This window comes from Gambusia affinis, linkage group LG10, assembly GCF_019740435.1.
Source record: "Gambusia affinis linkage group LG10, SWU_Gaff_1.0, whole genome shotgun sequence".
NCBI lineage: Eukaryota > Metazoa > Chordata > Actinopteri > Cyprinodontiformes > Poeciliidae > Gambusia > Gambusia affinis.
The window spans coordinates 11205202-11222033 of record NC_057877.1 but is presented as its reverse complement, the minus strand read 5'-3'; the positions used below and the strand labels follow the sequence as shown (position 1 = coordinate 11222033).

The 16832-nt window shown below is 39.2% G+C and overlaps 1 protein-coding gene across 4 annotated transcripts in view; it reads left to right on the top strand.

The window, feature by feature from the left end:
* The first annotated feature begins 1751 nt into the window (after positions 1-1751).
* ssbp4 (single stranded DNA binding protein 4) overlaps positions 1752-16832 on the top strand; it is a 104714-nt gene continuing 89633 nt past the window's right edge. For all 4 annotated transcript variants that reach the window (XM_044129335.1, XM_044129337.1, XM_044129334.1 and 1 more), the window contains exon 1: positions 1752-1899. In XM_044129335.1, coding sequence (XP_043985270.1) covers positions 1844-1899 — 56 coding nt within the window. In that variant the 5' untranslated portion in view covers positions 1752-1843. The remainder of the gene's footprint in view (positions 1900-16832) is intronic.

Sequence of the window (16832 nt, the reverse complement as noted above, 5' to 3'; positions counted from 1 at the left end):
TGAACTCTGTCATTTTCCTTATTGCCAAATTACTAGACACATATTAAAATGTTGGACTCGTCTTTCTATCAACTGTGCATCAATACACAGCAATGCAATGTTGCTATGACAATGTGCGTATTCGACAGTGTTTGAAGACAAACAAAGTCAAGAGCTGGTTTTAGGAATAGCTTGAATGAATGTAAATAGTTATACTGAAGATAAGCACAGATCACCTTGTAAATCCTCTGTTTCCACCCTTGACTTCACAACCTGGAGACACTTTATCCAGCAAGGAACAGAGCTGTGCTGCAAATGATTTCAGTGTGACAACAATCAGCAGCTTCAACTCACTTATTGGTTCTGCATGTAACACTTGAAGGATTAGTTCTTTGATGCATGAGTGCTCAATCTAATCACCTGTTAATTATGGCTTTGGTAGTGCTTCTCTTATCACAGCTACATCTGCTATATCAAGTAACAATATAAACAAGTAAGCTGAATAAATACAATTATTGCTTAAGAAGCAAAACCAAAGTATTCATGCAAAAATGACAGAAGTCAGAAACCAAAATGATGAGAGAAACATTTCAGATTTTTAGCCTATACATCTAAAAGCTACCATTCATTCCTTTTGCATGATCTTGAATGCATGTTATCATTGTAATCATGTAGAAAAAAGATAAAGTATTAAGTCAAGACATATTTTTATTGCCTTAATTGAAACAACATATTTTCTCACATCTCACAGAATGATTGAACTGTAGAATAGTTCAGCTTGATTCATAATTTCCACTAAGGAAATGTCTTCTTGGAACTGATTAATTCTGTTATACATTATTTTTCATATGCTTGCTACAATATTATGTATATATCTTTTATGCATTATTACCCTGTGGGGGGAAATAAATTCAGTCAAGATTTGAATTAGCAGGCCTGATCTCCAAGAAGTAAAAACCCCCTGAATTTCTCAGTCAGTGCATCAGTAGAACAGTTCCATGTCTGTTTGATACAATAGCTCTTCATTTACTTGGTGATTTTCCTTCTACACACTCTTACTACCTCTTCCAGTTGTTACTGTCAAGAAAATAAACAACAAAAAGTAACTATTAGACAAACCCATAATCAGCAGGCCAGACATCCAAAAGAAATAAATGGCAAGTTGTAATCTGACCATGTAAACGCAACTAGACTTCAATATCAATTCTCGTCACTCACGACATATAGAACTCATTCAACACAAAGCACAAAGGCAAGAGCCTGCAAGAAAAGACTACATTAGATAATGTTTCCATCCCTGTGAATGAATCAAGGCCTGTCAAAGTGATGGTATGTTTTTAAAGGACAAAAGAGGGAGGATAAACCAGCTACCCTGTCCCGAACAGAGGAGTAAAAGTACCCGGCAAACCTTTCCCCATCCACCCCTTTTTTCTCCTCATGTTGATGAAACTCCACAAACAAAAAAGTGTGCGTTTCCCTTTAAGAAGCCCCCACCGTTTGCAGAGCGGAGGGAGGAGGAGCAGGTCAGTGGAACAGCGACTGAGAAGGAGAAAAAAAAAAAATCCAACTGCTGACGGTTTCAAGTCCCCCCAGTAGAAACTGTGCCTGATTTGTGGCCAATGTTGGAGATGTAAAAAAAAAAAAAAAAAAAAAAGAAAGAAAGAAAGAGAGGAAGGGAGGGAGGGAGAGGGAGAGAGAAGGAGGAGGGAAGAGGATGGGGAGAAGGGAGGAGGAGGGGGAGGAGGAGAAGAGGAGGAGGGGGGAGGAAAAACACTAAAGGGGTAGCTATGGAGATGGAGCGTTTTCCTGGCTGCTTTCTTTGACAGGTGTTGAGTGGGGCAAAAGTCTTAAAACAGAATTCAGCATGTACGCCAAAGGTAAAGGAGCTGTCGTCCCTTCCGATAGCCAAGCGAGAGAAAAGTAAGTGGATTGTGTTGCTTTATTGTCAGAGTTTTTACCTGCTTAAACGTGAGGGGGGCAGCGGAGGGGCGCACAACTTTCTAAACTAGGTAGTGTAATTTAAAGGAGTGAGCCGGAGTAAAGTGCGCTCCTCCTCAACTCATCCGACCACCTTGGAGGTGCGTCTCTTAAACTTTTTCCTTAAAAAAGAAAAAAACACTTCTCGTGTGTAATTATAAGCCTGTCGTTTCCCAACAATGTGAGCGAACAGCTCTGTAAGTTGGTGCGGGATGTTGGACGAGATCACGGATTGTGTTTTTATCTACTCGGTTATTTATAACGCGCACTTGTGCGGCGGTAAAAGTTGAGGAGGCATTGTCGTGGGGGTGAAAGCATGTGTCCGTGGTTGCGTGGACAAGCTCGCATGTGTCTCCGTGAAACTTTCGGGGCTAAAGCCGCTGGATGCTTCGGATGGATTTGGTTCTTTTCAGCGGCTCGAAGCGCTCAGGCTGTGCGTTTTTGTGCGTAAAAGACGGGGCGCAGGCACTTCAGGCGGCAAGAGGAGGGAAGCTCTGTCCCGTTCAGCAGCCACAATAGTGCTCAACTTTTAAAGTGAAAACCGCAGCTTTTATTCCAGAGAGCAGCTTTATTTCAAGCAGATATCATCCAAAAAAATCCATGTGCCATTTTAGATTTTATCTAATAAACTCGTTTTTTGGAGTATTATGAGCAACTTTTAAATGTCATAGTCCCGACAGAGTGATGCCTGTCCCTTTTCTGCTCAGCTTCAGTGGGGTAAAAATAATAATAATAAAAAAGTTTCTTTACGTGAGCCTTCGGGGAGTTCTTTGTATCGTCGTGGTGCTGTTTTGTCACCATTACGCACCAAACAGTACGAGTTTGTGGAACAGCGAGCCGGGCTCCCCGTGGAGATGCAGTTGTAATCTCTAAAACAATGTCAAGTCCTGGGGGGCTGTGCGGCTACACGACCCCCGTCATACATCTGTAATGGGAACATAATTTCTTTTGAGACTCCCTTATATGTTTTGATGCACTGCCGTGTCATATTCAATTGATTAGGCTTTCTAGTGATGTGAGTCACTTATGCGCTTAGTGGAGGCTTCCTCGAGTACGACTTTGTGCACATCTGCTTGCACGGAGCGTCTGATTTCACCCTTAGCTCCCATTATGTCGTAGGAAAATTGAGAGTTTGTGTATTTGTGTGTGCTGATATGGAGGAGTGAATCCTAAATGAAAACAGTCCCATGTGAGTTTATGAGCAGCAGCAGGCGGGCTGACCTTTGAACCAGCATATGATGCTTTAATATTGCATATGAAGCGTCTCAGTTTACACCGGTTTGTGGAGCCTGGGTTATTTACAGTATGGTGAAAAGCCATTTATTATTTAAATAATGTGTCTTTAGTCAGTTCTTAGTTTTGCTCGCTTGTTCTGGGTTCTGTGGATTATGTTGCATGTGTCACTAGGAGGGAAATCAGCGCAGAGGCAGCATGTATTTCAAATGATAGGGTAGGTGGAGGATTAATAATTTAACTCATAAGAAGTAACAAGTCTTTTGAGAAAAGCTACAAATTATGAATGCATCTAACTCGAGGTTGCTAAAACTACAAACAAAAGCCTCTTGTTTGTTTCTCCATCCTGCTGTTTCCTTGCATTTAAATATCTGTCACTTATTTGTAGCAACTTGCTTCTTCCATTAGACATCACATTTTTAAACGTGTTCAGTGATATACAAAAACTTCACAACTTTTTTCCCATTTTGTCACATTAATTACAAATGCTCCATATATTTATTAGAAAATGCATAACTGTGAAATGGAAAGAACATGATACACAGTTTTCAGCATTTTGTTAAACAAATGAAAGTCCAAAAGACATTTAATACATGTTCAGACCTGGCTCTAATTAGTCTCAAGTCTGGACTTTGAGTGGGCCATTCTGAGAAATGAACACAGTTTGATCTCAACCATTAAAATGGAGCCCTGTCTTTTACTTTGGTTGTCCTCCTGGAAGGTGAATGAACTTCCTGTCCATCAGTTCTGAAACTGCAGAAGAAAAGCATCATCACAGCATGATGTGGCCGCCACCATTTTCCCTGTGTTCATAAGTTTTTCTGGGTATTTTGCTGTATTAAAGTTTTTCTGCCAACTTTACAAGAAAGTTTCATTTTGTTGTGGTCTTATCTGGTCAGAGCACCTCTCACATCCATGTCATACCCTTCCATGGCTGGTGGCAAACTTCAAACAGAACCTCCTCTGACTTTCTCGTAGCAATAGCTTCCTTCTTGCAACTTTCTGAGAAATGCCAGATTTGTAGAGTGCTTGACTAAAAGCTGTCAACAGATTCTACCTGAGCCGTGGATTTCTGCAGCTCCTCCAGAGTTACCACGGGTTAGCTGTTCGATCACACTCTTCACATTTTTAGATGATTAGCTGAAGAATGCTTAGTGAATTTTAGAGCTTGGAATATTGTTTCATATTTAAACCCAGCTTAAAACTTTTTATCCACCTAATAAATGACACATTCCTGGTCCTGAAACCTTTGCAGAACAGCCACACATACATACAGAAGTTTAAATACACAAAAGTCACATTTTTTACCAGTCGATGGCAGTTGATTGCGTTGGATATTATTCACAAGCGGCAGAGTAAAAGGGTTTAAATACGCCACCACTTTTTAAATATTTTGCCTCATGACGGCGCTTCAGAGCCCTTGTTCATTATCCCAGCATAATGCAATGAAGTTTGTGGTTTAAACGGGACGTAATGTGAGAAAGTGAATATTTTTGCAAAGCAGTGTATGTGGTGTGTATATCCGTCACAGGCCAGCAGGTAACGTCCACACATCACAGAAAAGGCTCGCCCTCTCCCCTCACCTGTCTTGTCCCCCTAACTCGCCCCACAGGGCTAACACATGTTCCCTTGTAATCGTGGAGCTCACAACAGTGGCTTCAGTGAATTATCATATTCATATTTACATATTCATTCAACTCTTTACATATTGGCCTAATGAAAAGAAGGCTCTCCAGATGGATGCATATGGCATTAAGGAAAGAGTTTGGCATCAGAGCTGCAGCTCCTGTTAGGATAATTTGCCATCGGGTCTTTCTAATTTAATAAAATGTATGAAAGATTTCATGACATTAAGTAAAATAAGAATGCAAAAGTAAGCGGGAAGTACAGTGCAGGTGCTGCACTTGCATGTTTTTCTTGGTGTTGTTTTAATGAAGAACAGGTGATGCAATGTTTCAGCTAGGAGCGCAAAACTTGTTGACACCAACATTTAGGAAATATTAGTGTAGAGAAATGTTTTGCTTGCACAGCTGTAGGAAGTCAGACCGCATGGGTGTGGACAGAACACATGAGTTACACTAGAGCATTAATGTTTCATAGAAAAACTTGTAGAATGAAATATTAATGGTTATATCCATAAACATTTTGATAAACTGCCTCCTTGCTTTGCTCTTGCAGTGCAAAATTAAAAAAAAAAATTTCATGCTTGTGTTGAAAACAGCAAGAAGGCCTCTTGACTTCTCTTTCTGATTTTTTATTTTTTTTTTTTTGCAAATGCGCAGCTGCTTTCCAGGAATTTAACTTTCCTCCTGAAATATTCCAACAGCTAGTTTCTTCAGTGTTTCTTCAGCGTTTTTTCAAAATTTTTCCCTATTTACCAGACAAAGACAGCGACTAATAGACAGTAAGTTGTCACTGTCAGAGCTTTCTTTCTTTTTTTTTTGGTAACCATTGCTCCTCTGGTAATAAAGTTTTATTTCAGGCGTCTCTTGTGAGGGCCGTTCAGTTGTTGGTATTTTGCAGGTAGTCTGGTGTGCACATCCGCAAAGTGGTGAAATCTGAAATTGAAACACAAGGCAAAAAGGGTTTACACTGAACTTCTCAGTTACATGCTGTGGATCTCTGGCGTAGTGTACAAAATGTTCCTAGATACAAGCTCAACAGTGTGTTTGAGTGTGTTGAGGATGCTGTGTTGCACAGTGTTGAATAAAAAAAAAAAAAAAAAAAAAAAATCCTGTAAAGCCATATAACTGAAACTTGATTTTGTTCAGCAACATAACACAGACCGGCACGCAGAAAATTAGGTGGATTCCTCCACACGACCAAGGAACCGCCATATAACTGGGATTCAGCCGGCTGGCCTGGCTTTCCTCAGGTCACAGGTAGCAGGAGTGAAGGGGTTTGTTTACACCGGATCATTGTGTAAGGTTATTTTCATAAGAGCTTTCATGGGAACAGATTTATTGTGGTAATAAAAGCAGAGGAAGAACCGATGCAGGTTGTCATGTTAAACCGTTCAGATCAGAATTGGAAGATATTCTCTTTGTTTGATTCTGTTCGAGTTAATTACTGAAAAATTCAACTTTTCTCTTTTTATTTTTTAAGCACATGAAAACTAAGAATTATAGTCATTTTCAGTCTACAACTGTCTATAACCATCAGAGTTCACGTTGATGCACTTTTTGGTTTTGTAAAAATCTGATCGAAGTTAATTGCATTTGTGTTGATCCATAAATGAGCATAACCTTGTGATTCCTTCATTTTCTGTTGGATGCAATGCTATCTCTAAAAAAAATAAAGTACCCTCACAACATTTCAGTCTTTTTGTGTTTTCTAAACCTAAGAAAGAGAAATCGGAATCAACAAGTCAGAACTCAAAGAAAATCAATCATTTCTATTTGGCAGAAAAAGCCTCGTCGGTGGACTTTTACTTAAAATTAAGTTTGAAAGGAGTAAAAACTGGTGTCAAGCCAGAGGGACAGATGTTCAGGGAGCAAGAAGGTGTTGGGGTTGATTCCCAGCTGGGACCTTTCTGCTGTGTTTTGTCCCAGGATATGTTGGTGTTTGCATGTCGGGTTGAATGGCTGCTGTAAGTTTCCCTGTGGTTTGTGTCAGTACTCTGTGTCTCTTTGCTGCTCTTTGAAGGACTGATAACTCCCCTATAAACTGCTGGGGAAAGACCCCAGCACCCTCCATCTTCCACACAGAGGAAGAAGCGGGTATAGAAATATATATAAAAAGTCATGGATGAATGGAAGAACTTAACATAGCAGCTTTAAAATTAGTGGTCTTTTTCTCATGGGGTGAATGGAAATCTCTTTCAGTTTGCTCTAGCACATCCGGTGACCTAAATTAAAGGTTCCATTCACAAAAAATAAGTTTAAGCTTGATCAATCATCTTCTCTTAAGAAGGGCCACAGTTAGCAGTCAGGGAGCACAATAATTTTTTAATACTCTATTTGTTTACAGTATTTTTTTGGTGTGATTTCAAGTGATTCTAGATTTGTTTGGGTGAAGAACTTCAAGTGCAAAGTTAATCAGTTTGTTTTGAACGCAAGTTTCTTTACATCCTCCGCTCCTCCTCTGGCTCCTCCCACCTATTTACGTGCCATTTAGCGGGGGATCTTCAGCTCTGAATGCATGGTTTTGATTCTACACAGATGGCTCAGCCATCTGCATTTTAGTCTTTTGAAGGAAGCATAAAGAGCTGCACAGGAACACAAGCAGAAACAGTATTCAGAAAAAGTAAAGAAACCCTTGATTTACCCCCAGCGCCCTTCGGGGTGACGGCGCTCCCATTCAGATGTGTCAACAGTCAATTAATGCCGCCTGTTGTCAGCCGCTTTTGGTGCATCCGCACAAATTTGTTGCCCTTCGCACTCAAAATAAAGTAGGCAGTATTAATATTGAAGCGCTGTGCCTGAAGTTGTTAATCAGTTTGGCAACACTGCACACCAAGCAGAAGAGTTTGTCTCTTATTAACATACAGAGGAAAGCATCTGTGCGAACAGCAATGAGGTGAGTGTCAGGTGATAATAGGAAACAGATGAGTGTTTTGAATATTTGGACTAATTGCTTCATGGTAGGTTATGTCATTATTGCCCTCATTAACTACTCGCTGATGAAACTCATTAATGGCGAAACCTGTACCAGTAATATCCAAAATACTCCTCATTCTAAATCTTCAGAAAAGCCTGAGATGTTTCTTTGTGCTAAAAGGAGATCATCGGAGCTAAACTGGGTACCAGTGAGATGATCATGTTGCCATGATGTGTTCGCATGGATGCAGACGCGTTTATGTGCATGTGTGAGAAATGTCTGGATTAACCCGTGGCTAAATCCGTTTGTGTTTACATGCTCATTGACACTGATTTGTTTTGACAAAGGAACCGCCAGAACAAAGACAGGCAAACAGAAACTGCATGCGCGCTGGGAATAAGCGTCAGTGAAACATCTTCACAGCATCACAGAGGTCTGAAGCAGACACCTAGCCTCTCACTCACCTCCATATGACTTCATTTAACTCTTTATTTAAGTTGCCCAGCAGAATATTTCTCTATGTGCACAGAGAAATCTTGTTTACCTCTGAAACCATTCCACATTTTCTTAAATTACACATAAAGTTTAGTGTAATTTAACACTCCTCTGTTTTGATCTGTCAAAACGCAGGACTTTATAATAATTGATAAGAAAATGACACCAAGGTTTCAAAATATTTTACAAATTACTAATAAAAATCTGGAAAGTGTGGCATGGTCTTGTATTGAGCTCCCTTTACTCTAACACCAATGCAGTCGATTTCTTCTTCTGTGTATATTATTCTCAGTATAAATTCAACTGTTGGTATAGTTTGTTGGAGGACATTAGTGAACAGACATCAACATGACAGAACACAGTAGACACAAGTCACAGAAAACTTTGTGGAGGATTTCAAAGCAAGGTTATCTTATAAAACAATGTTCTGAGCTTTGAACAATTCACAAAGTTTTGTTCAAACCAATCATGACACAATCACTCATCTGTACAGACAAACAGATCATTAAACAGGACAGCTATACCTCAGGTGTAGCAATCATGTCATTCACTTTACCAATCTGGCCATTATCGCAGAATCCAAGAAGAAAATCATTGCCTAAAATAATTTGAGGGAGATTTGTAGCTTACCACAAACATGTGGAAGAAAGTGCTGTGGTCGGCTGTGACTAAAACCGAACTTCCTCCCAAATGTTCCAGAAAACTTGCACCGCATGTCAGCCCATACCATCCCTACAGGGAGTCATGTTGTGGCGTCATCATGTTGCTTTTCTTCCACATGGACAACACTGCAAAAACACAAAATCTTACAAAGTATTTTTGGTTTTAGTTTCTACAGCAAATGTCTTAGATGACTTAACAAATGTCTTAACTTGAAATAAGATAAAACGAACTAAATAAGTCTTTAGCAAGATATAGAAGCTTGTTTTAAGTAAATAATTTCTTAATATTGATGAAAAAGTACTTGACAAGTTAATTTAACTTATAACAAGGCATTTTTCCCAGTTATAAGTTAATTTGTCTGCCAATAGAACAAGTACTTTTTCATCAATATTAAGGAATTATTTACTTCTATATCTGTATCTTGCTGAAAAGTTACTTTTAAATTACATTGTCTTATTGTAAGTGTTATAAGATATTTACACTAGAAACTAAACCAAGACTTTGTGTTTTTGCAGTCAAGGAAGCTGCTCAGAGTTAAAAACAGGGCAGCACTAGAAGGAAACGTGTTGGGAGGCTAATTTGGCGACTTCTGAAGTGATATGGGGTTTAGGGTCAACAGATTAAAGAAGATTGAATACATTTACATATTACCTGCTATGTTTGTGCTGGTTTGTCACATGAAACGCTTTGAAGTTTGGGTTTAAAATGCAACAAAATGTATATATATATATAAAATCAATGATTAGTTGTGTTTGGCGTTGTATATTTCTTTCTTGTCTCAAAAACTAGATCAGCTTCTTTTTCCTTCATCACCTCTTTGCACTTTTTACCTCATTCTGGTACTGTGATCACTGCTGAATTATTCAAATCAGGACATGAAAGTTAATTTTCTAACTGTCTGGGCTTTAGCTGGCTAAACTCAGCTGGGATGCCCGTGTCTCTGGGGGCAAGTGAAGGAAAGGGAAGGCTGGCTGGGACAGCCTGGGGCTAAATGTCAGGTTTTGCTCCTCAGGACGAGGCAGGCGGAGAAATCTTCTTGATGAATAGATGTGAAACAAAGTGCTGTTCCGCTTGAATGAAAAGGAAGAGCTAAAAAAAAAAAAAAAAAACGAAAATCACAAAGGGGCTTGTAGACATTTTTTCCCCTGTCCTCTGGCTACAATCCTGCTCAATGAGTATGGAGTAAAAATAGATGCAAATGATTCTGCAGTTGAAAGAGCATGACAGACAGATGTTCAGTGAACCTACTATCATGGGCTGTGATGTTGAGTCAGTTACAGGTCAAACGAGCCTCCTCCCACTCAGTCTGATCTCCCACTTCCCGGCGTATGATTTGCATCAGAGTTTTCCTTTGCTGCATTTCATCAGTGAGACGGTGAAAGCCAGAGGAGAGGAAATAGGAGACACAGAGAAGAAGGCCATGTGTGGTTTGTCTCGTAAGCATCTCATCTTTTATTCCTGAGTGACACGTGTAAGCAGCAGCGGGGTCACTAAAGAGGAATTTAGTTTTCTGGTGTCCAAAGAGGAGAAAAGAACCAGTCGCCGATTCGGTATCCTTCTTACACACACCTGTCGTACTGAGCATGCTTCTTTTAGAAAACTGCATCATCGGCTTGCATGGAAGTACCTGTTCTGCAGAGTTACACTTACTGCTTCTGACAGAGTAACAAAAGGTGTCCCCTGAAGCCTGGATTGAATGAGTGTTTTTAAATAATGCATCGCAGCCGGGGCAGGTGCCCATCGCTGGTGCGCAGCGCCCCTCAGATCACACCGGCCTCCGCCATGAAAATTTCATTGCCGCAGAACTCCTGGGAATCTCTGTGCGATCCTGTACGGTGCAAAAAAAAAAAAAAAAGAGGGGGATATATAGGAACTGACGCTTGATGCTGGGTGTTTCACACCGCAAATAGGGGCTCAATTTTACACATTACAGCGGTGGACTCCCCCTGCTTTCACCATAACGTCACTGCCATGTGAACTGCTCAGCCTGACACAATGGAAACAGAACGTGTGAATGCAACAGGGGGAAAAAAAAGTCCTTAAATGGAAGGGACTGTTTTAAGAAATATTAAGTCAGTATGCTGGCGCACTTCTTACATGTGTTTTCTTTAACACTACTGAACAGAGAAAATGCATCAAGTTGTTTGACTGTTCTGCTTCCAGTGCATGCGAGTGGCAGCAGTAACCCTTACTGAATACTGTTTCATAATATAAAGATATTAAAACAACTTGAGGCGAAATAACATGTCAACAATTCATTAGTAATGTGAGGTGCATAAAAACCCCGCTGCTGTGTGCCTGGAAAATTCAGAAGTAAATAAACAACTTTAAATAAAAATACAGACTTTTGAGAAAAAAAAAAGGACGCCATATATTAAAAGAAATCTTAAAAACCTTATAATGTCAACACCAGACCTCCTACAGACCCCTTGAAACAAAAACGCGTCTCTACAATTTAAAAAAACGACTGCACATGTTTGACTTTCCAAGGAGGAGTGCAGGGATGAAACTGTTACTCTCTAAGCAAACATGACGGCCAGACTAAGTTTAAACAAAGGCAAACTAAAGAGCTGACGTTCTGGGATAATGGTCTTTGGACATATTAGTGTTAGATATAATTATTTAAACACTAGGAAAAAGAATTGATATGTTTGACCTGAGCTAAGTAATATGTTCCGTAAAATCAAACTTTGAAGGTGGAACCATTATGTTTGGGGATATTTTGCTGAAGCGGGCTCTGATCAGCTCACCCTCGAAGAGCTCGTCATGAATCACATCATGTATCACACGTTGCTTGAGGAAATTATCACATTATTTGTATAAAAAAATAAAAGCCAAAACATTAGTGGACCCTTCAACTCGACATAAACTGTATCAGTAACTCCTGGACCGGGTCAAAGACCAGATGTTGATTTCCTTGAGATGATGCAGATCGACTTGAAATGAGCTGAACACGGCAAGAAACCCGTGTTGGCCCCTGAGGCATGTCAAGGACTATAAGGAGTGTATCACTGAAGTTTTTTCAGCTAAAGGTTGTAACTCCAGTTAGTGATAGGAATGGCACCCTAACATTTTCTCAGTTTTGTTTAATAAGTAAAATAATTGCCCTTATTTTTTGTTGCATGAGTGCAATTATTTCACTTCCCTTCCCACTTTCCTTTTTTTTAAATCAGCAATTTTTTCCATAAAGAACAAACTGAGAGGTGTCCTTAGTTTTTTTTTTTTTTTCCTTTTTCACATTACTATATATCACTAAATTAATGTGAAAAAGAAAGCAAGATGAAATTATGTCATACATTATGTGGAGGACTGGCAAAATAAACAACTGGCCCCTGTTTCCCTGATGCTGCTCCCTCTGGTCCTGGCATCTCTTAAGCTGAAGGGGAGCCCAGTCAGCACATATCCTTTACCTCATGCTGCGAGAAAGTTAAAAGGGCAATAAAAAGGGCATGGTTACCAGTACAATTAAGCAATTTAATGGAGATTTTCATTTTAGTTTGTTTCTTTTCAGCTTGTTGTTTTCCTTAGTCTTCATCTAAAGATGTAGCTAAGTGCAGCAATTTCTCTGTTCCACATTCGTGTCTCACCGAAAACTGCTCTCAAATCCAGAGGAAGGGGCTTCACGTGGAACATACATAACTGCTGCTTAAAAGTATGTGTTTTATTGTTAATTTTGATTTTATTGTCATTACCAACTAACCATCTGGGAATGAAATTGAAATCCTCTTTAAGAGTCCTGAGTGGCAAGACGGTGATTAGCCAAATTAGTCATAAAGTCGATCAAATTGCACATTTTATTCGAAGTTTCTAGCATCCGGCATGTGGAAGTGAGTGAATCTTCATCAATGCAGACGGCATAGCATAGCCTCAAAGATAATTCACAGTTACAGTTGCAATGCTGCAGCACTGATAAAGTGAAATATTCAACACATCCAAAAAAACGTCACAGCAGAATTTCTGTGATTTGATCACCAAATTTGATGTGGTGATCAAACAGTGGACTCCATTATTACATGTTAATCAAGTGGTTAAACAGAAACATTTGGTTCGTTTTTTAGTTTCACTCATGACTGAATGAACCCTGTTTTAGTTCAGTCACATCTCTCAAGAGGCTGTTTGACCTCCTCTGCGTGCTAAAGAATAGTTTTAAGTCATATTTGTTATTTTTGTAAGAGTAAGTTTTGTCATGTTGACAGATTTAACCCATTTCTAATCCTTACTTATGAAATTATGTATATTTGGAGAAAGATTTAGTGTTTAAAATAATATACAGTGTTATACCATAATAATAAAAACAGTAACTAATGATGATTAATTTTCAACTAAATCTTATTTAGTTTGCATGTGCTAGAGTGCAACAGAAAAACGGATGCTTATATGGTTTTAAAACAGAGAAAAGCTTGTGATGCTGTTTTCTGTTTGTTGTGAGCTTAAGCTGGTATGGATCAGCTGCAACAAATTGTTTTCCTTTTAGCAGATGGATGTCCGTTCATGCCACTTAGTTGCATTCAATTCTGATTATCCAAAGCTTAAAAAATCTGGTTGCTCAACTGTTGGCCTAGTTCAATATTGATTCACTCAGCATCGTCAGCCCAAACAACATATCTCTGTGTCTGTGCTGGCCTGACTGCGTGTGATCCGTATAAAAATAATTGTTCATTACAGACAAAAACATAGCAGCTCTGCTGAAATCTGGAAATTTGTGTCTGTACATATTGTAAACCTATTTAGTTGACTGATTGCTTCAGTGCAAGTACATCTTTTGTCCTCGATTGTTTGAAGAGAATGATGCAGTTTTGTCTGGATCTGTAAAGTTCAGTTAAATGTAGGCGCCAGTATTTGAGTTGCTTGGGATGATAGCCTTGAGCTTTCTGAAGTCTGGGCCAGCTATACTTGTCAAGATCCCTTCTGGTGACTGTGTGATGTGCACTAATAAGGCAAAGGCAGTGACAAGTAACAGGAATGAGTCAGCTGCTGAGAGAAAGTAACAATTTGTTCTCCTGGAGAAGGAGGGTTTGCATTTATATACCAGCTTCATTATAAGTCCCTTCATAAACTCTCTGCCAATAACAGATCAGCAAGATAAACAAGCGAAAAGAAAAAGATAACGACAGTAAATGTTTATATTATAATTGAACAGTACAGGATTGAGTGTTTTCAATTACAGATAACAATTAAGGTTTTAAAAGTGATGCTAGGAATCATTCATTGTAGTTAGGATGCAACTAATTAACCTGTATTAAAAGACTCCAGAGTGAGTTAGTTTGTTCGTTAGCTAGTTTTGATGGGAGTGCCATTGGCCGCAGCCAGCAGCAGACGACAGCTTTCATCCAGCCTATTTTTTGGAGTTGATTTACCCTTTGGGTAGAGATATTTGCCACCTCCAGAATCTCAAGACATTGTTGGATGCTCAGAGGTTGGTGCTGGAGATTCGGGAATCATTGCCTGAAGTCTAAAGGTCTTTGTAGCCTGGAGGTTACGGTTAGCTTCTTCAACAGCAGGGAAGAGTTGGCCAGAAGAGCCGACTGGGAGCTGTCCAAGGACAGATAAAGAAACCTTGAGTATTGTAAGCAAAATTGACAATTGTATTGGTTTGAATCGAGCCCCCTGATGGTCAGCTGCAATATTACATTTATTGTGAAGGAAAACAAATTGTTTTTTAGCGTCCTTAATAGAAATAACAGTTTTGAATCCAACAGAAAATTAAACAATTCAAAGATTATCTAAGCTTTTGTCTCTAATGTTTGCCTTTTTAAAATTTTTAACATTAAATGGTGTTACAGAAAAGAAAAATCTTTCTACCTTGCAGGTCTAAAGAAAAGTTACGTTATTTTTCATCTCAGCACCAATTTTCACCATTACCCTGTGTGATTACACCTCACAGCAAGACAGATCTGAATTTCATTCAGAAGGCTGAAAGGGGCTTAATGTGTGCAATTTGCATGTCCTTTCTTACTGTTAGAGCCCCAATGCTTTGATTTTACTTAGTATAATAAAAAAAACAACATAGCAAAGTTTAGTCAGCCAGCAAGTCTTTGGCTCCGTTCACACTGTTTGTGATCACTTGTGAGCAGCTCAAAGAACGCCTGGTTGACCGGATGAGTCTCTGTTCCCTCAACTCTGGAAACTTTTAATCAGATCTCATAGTCTTTGACATAAATGATTGTTTTTTTCCACACATGAGACCACATGCCATAGACTCTAATGATGTGATGCTTGAGCATGTTGCAGCATGTTTTGCGGACAATCCTTTTGCACAACAAAAAGAACGCCTTTTGTACTAAACACGAACATTTACAATCTACCTAGAAGACTACTCACTTGTCTGTCAAATTTCGTCTGCCTTTTTCATTTACAATCTTTCGATTTGCTGCCATGATTGTCATACAAGAGATTTATTACATAGTTTGTTTCTATAATGCTACCCTGACTCTTTAACCGCCAGAAGTTAGTAATTAATAACCCTTAACCTTTGGTTTCCCCTGTGTTGTTTGTTTTCTATTGGAGTTTATCAACAGTGATGGCATAGTTACTTTGCAAAAGTAACTTTAATCGGATTACTGATCACTCCTAGAAAAAGTAACTTAGATTACTGATTACTTGATATGAGTTTAGTTACTTTCAGCAGCTGCTAACAACAACGCTCCGCCACCTTAGCATAATCAATTTTAGCATAACTGATCTATGCTAAAACTTAATTGTAAATTATTTTATAAAGGGAACATCAACAATGTATCTCCACTTATATGGTTGAACTGAAGGGGAGATTGCTTAATTGTTACAACAGTACAAAAAAACTTTAGTAATTTGCGCGTGTTTTCCAGTATTGTCTGGAAAACTATACATATGATGTTTGACCACCCAGCCCTCGCCTCATCGTCCAGGTTCTGCGTCATGCCCCTGCGTTTTGTGGTCAGAGCGCAGCGCACAGAGCTTCTCCTGCCGCTCCACAACTCAGATGCCCCGCTGCACAGATTTGGGACACTTATCTTAATATTAATAATTATAATGTTGTTTAATTGCACAACTTTACGGACACGTTCGTTCGTGGCTGTATTCACGTTCATTGCGCTGTTCATATTAGCCTCGATATTTGCAGTTTTCTGGAGCGCAACGCGAAGCTTGACGTCAGTCACAGCAAATATATTGACTTGACATTATCAAAGACACAGCGGGACGGATCATCCGGGAAACGATAAACCATGGTTTATGTTTCTGTCGCTGCTGATACTGTCGCATAGAAATGGCGGTCACTCCCCAAGACGCGTAGAGGAAATTAAACTTAATTACAAAGGAAATTTGCAACGCACAGTAATGCAAAGTGCTTTCGATGAGTAACTGTAGTCTGACTACTGGATTTGAAATAGCAACCCGTTAGATTACGCGTTACTGAAAAAAGTGGTCTGACGTCAGTAACGCGTTACTGACATCATTGTTTACCAACATCTGAAGTTAAAATCAAAAATCCTTAACACATAGGTTTTGAGTACCATTAAAAGTTCTGCCCTCCTAAGAGGGAGGTTTTTCTTTCTTTGGTAATTTCCAACCTGGTTCAGTTGTTTATACAAATGGTAAAGCAGCAGAAACAAATATCTCCACTTCATCTACCAGGATCCTACTGGAAACAGTGTTCGTGATACGTGGAAATCGTGGAAATTTTGAGAATTTTGTATATCTTCTCTATTTTTTGTGAACTTCACATCTAACATTTTCTTGTGTTGTAAGATCGGAGCAGTGTTACAACTCTTGTTTTTGCTTAATTGAATTTTGTGAAATGATGTTACCTGGTTAGTGTCAACCTTGAAATAATAAAAACGTAATCACAGGAAAACAAATATGCCAGTAAGACGAACATATCTAATGCACAATGTCCAAAAATAATTGTGTGACCTGAAAAGGATGCAGGTATTTCACATTCTCAAGTGATGTAGATCTGGGTGATGTCT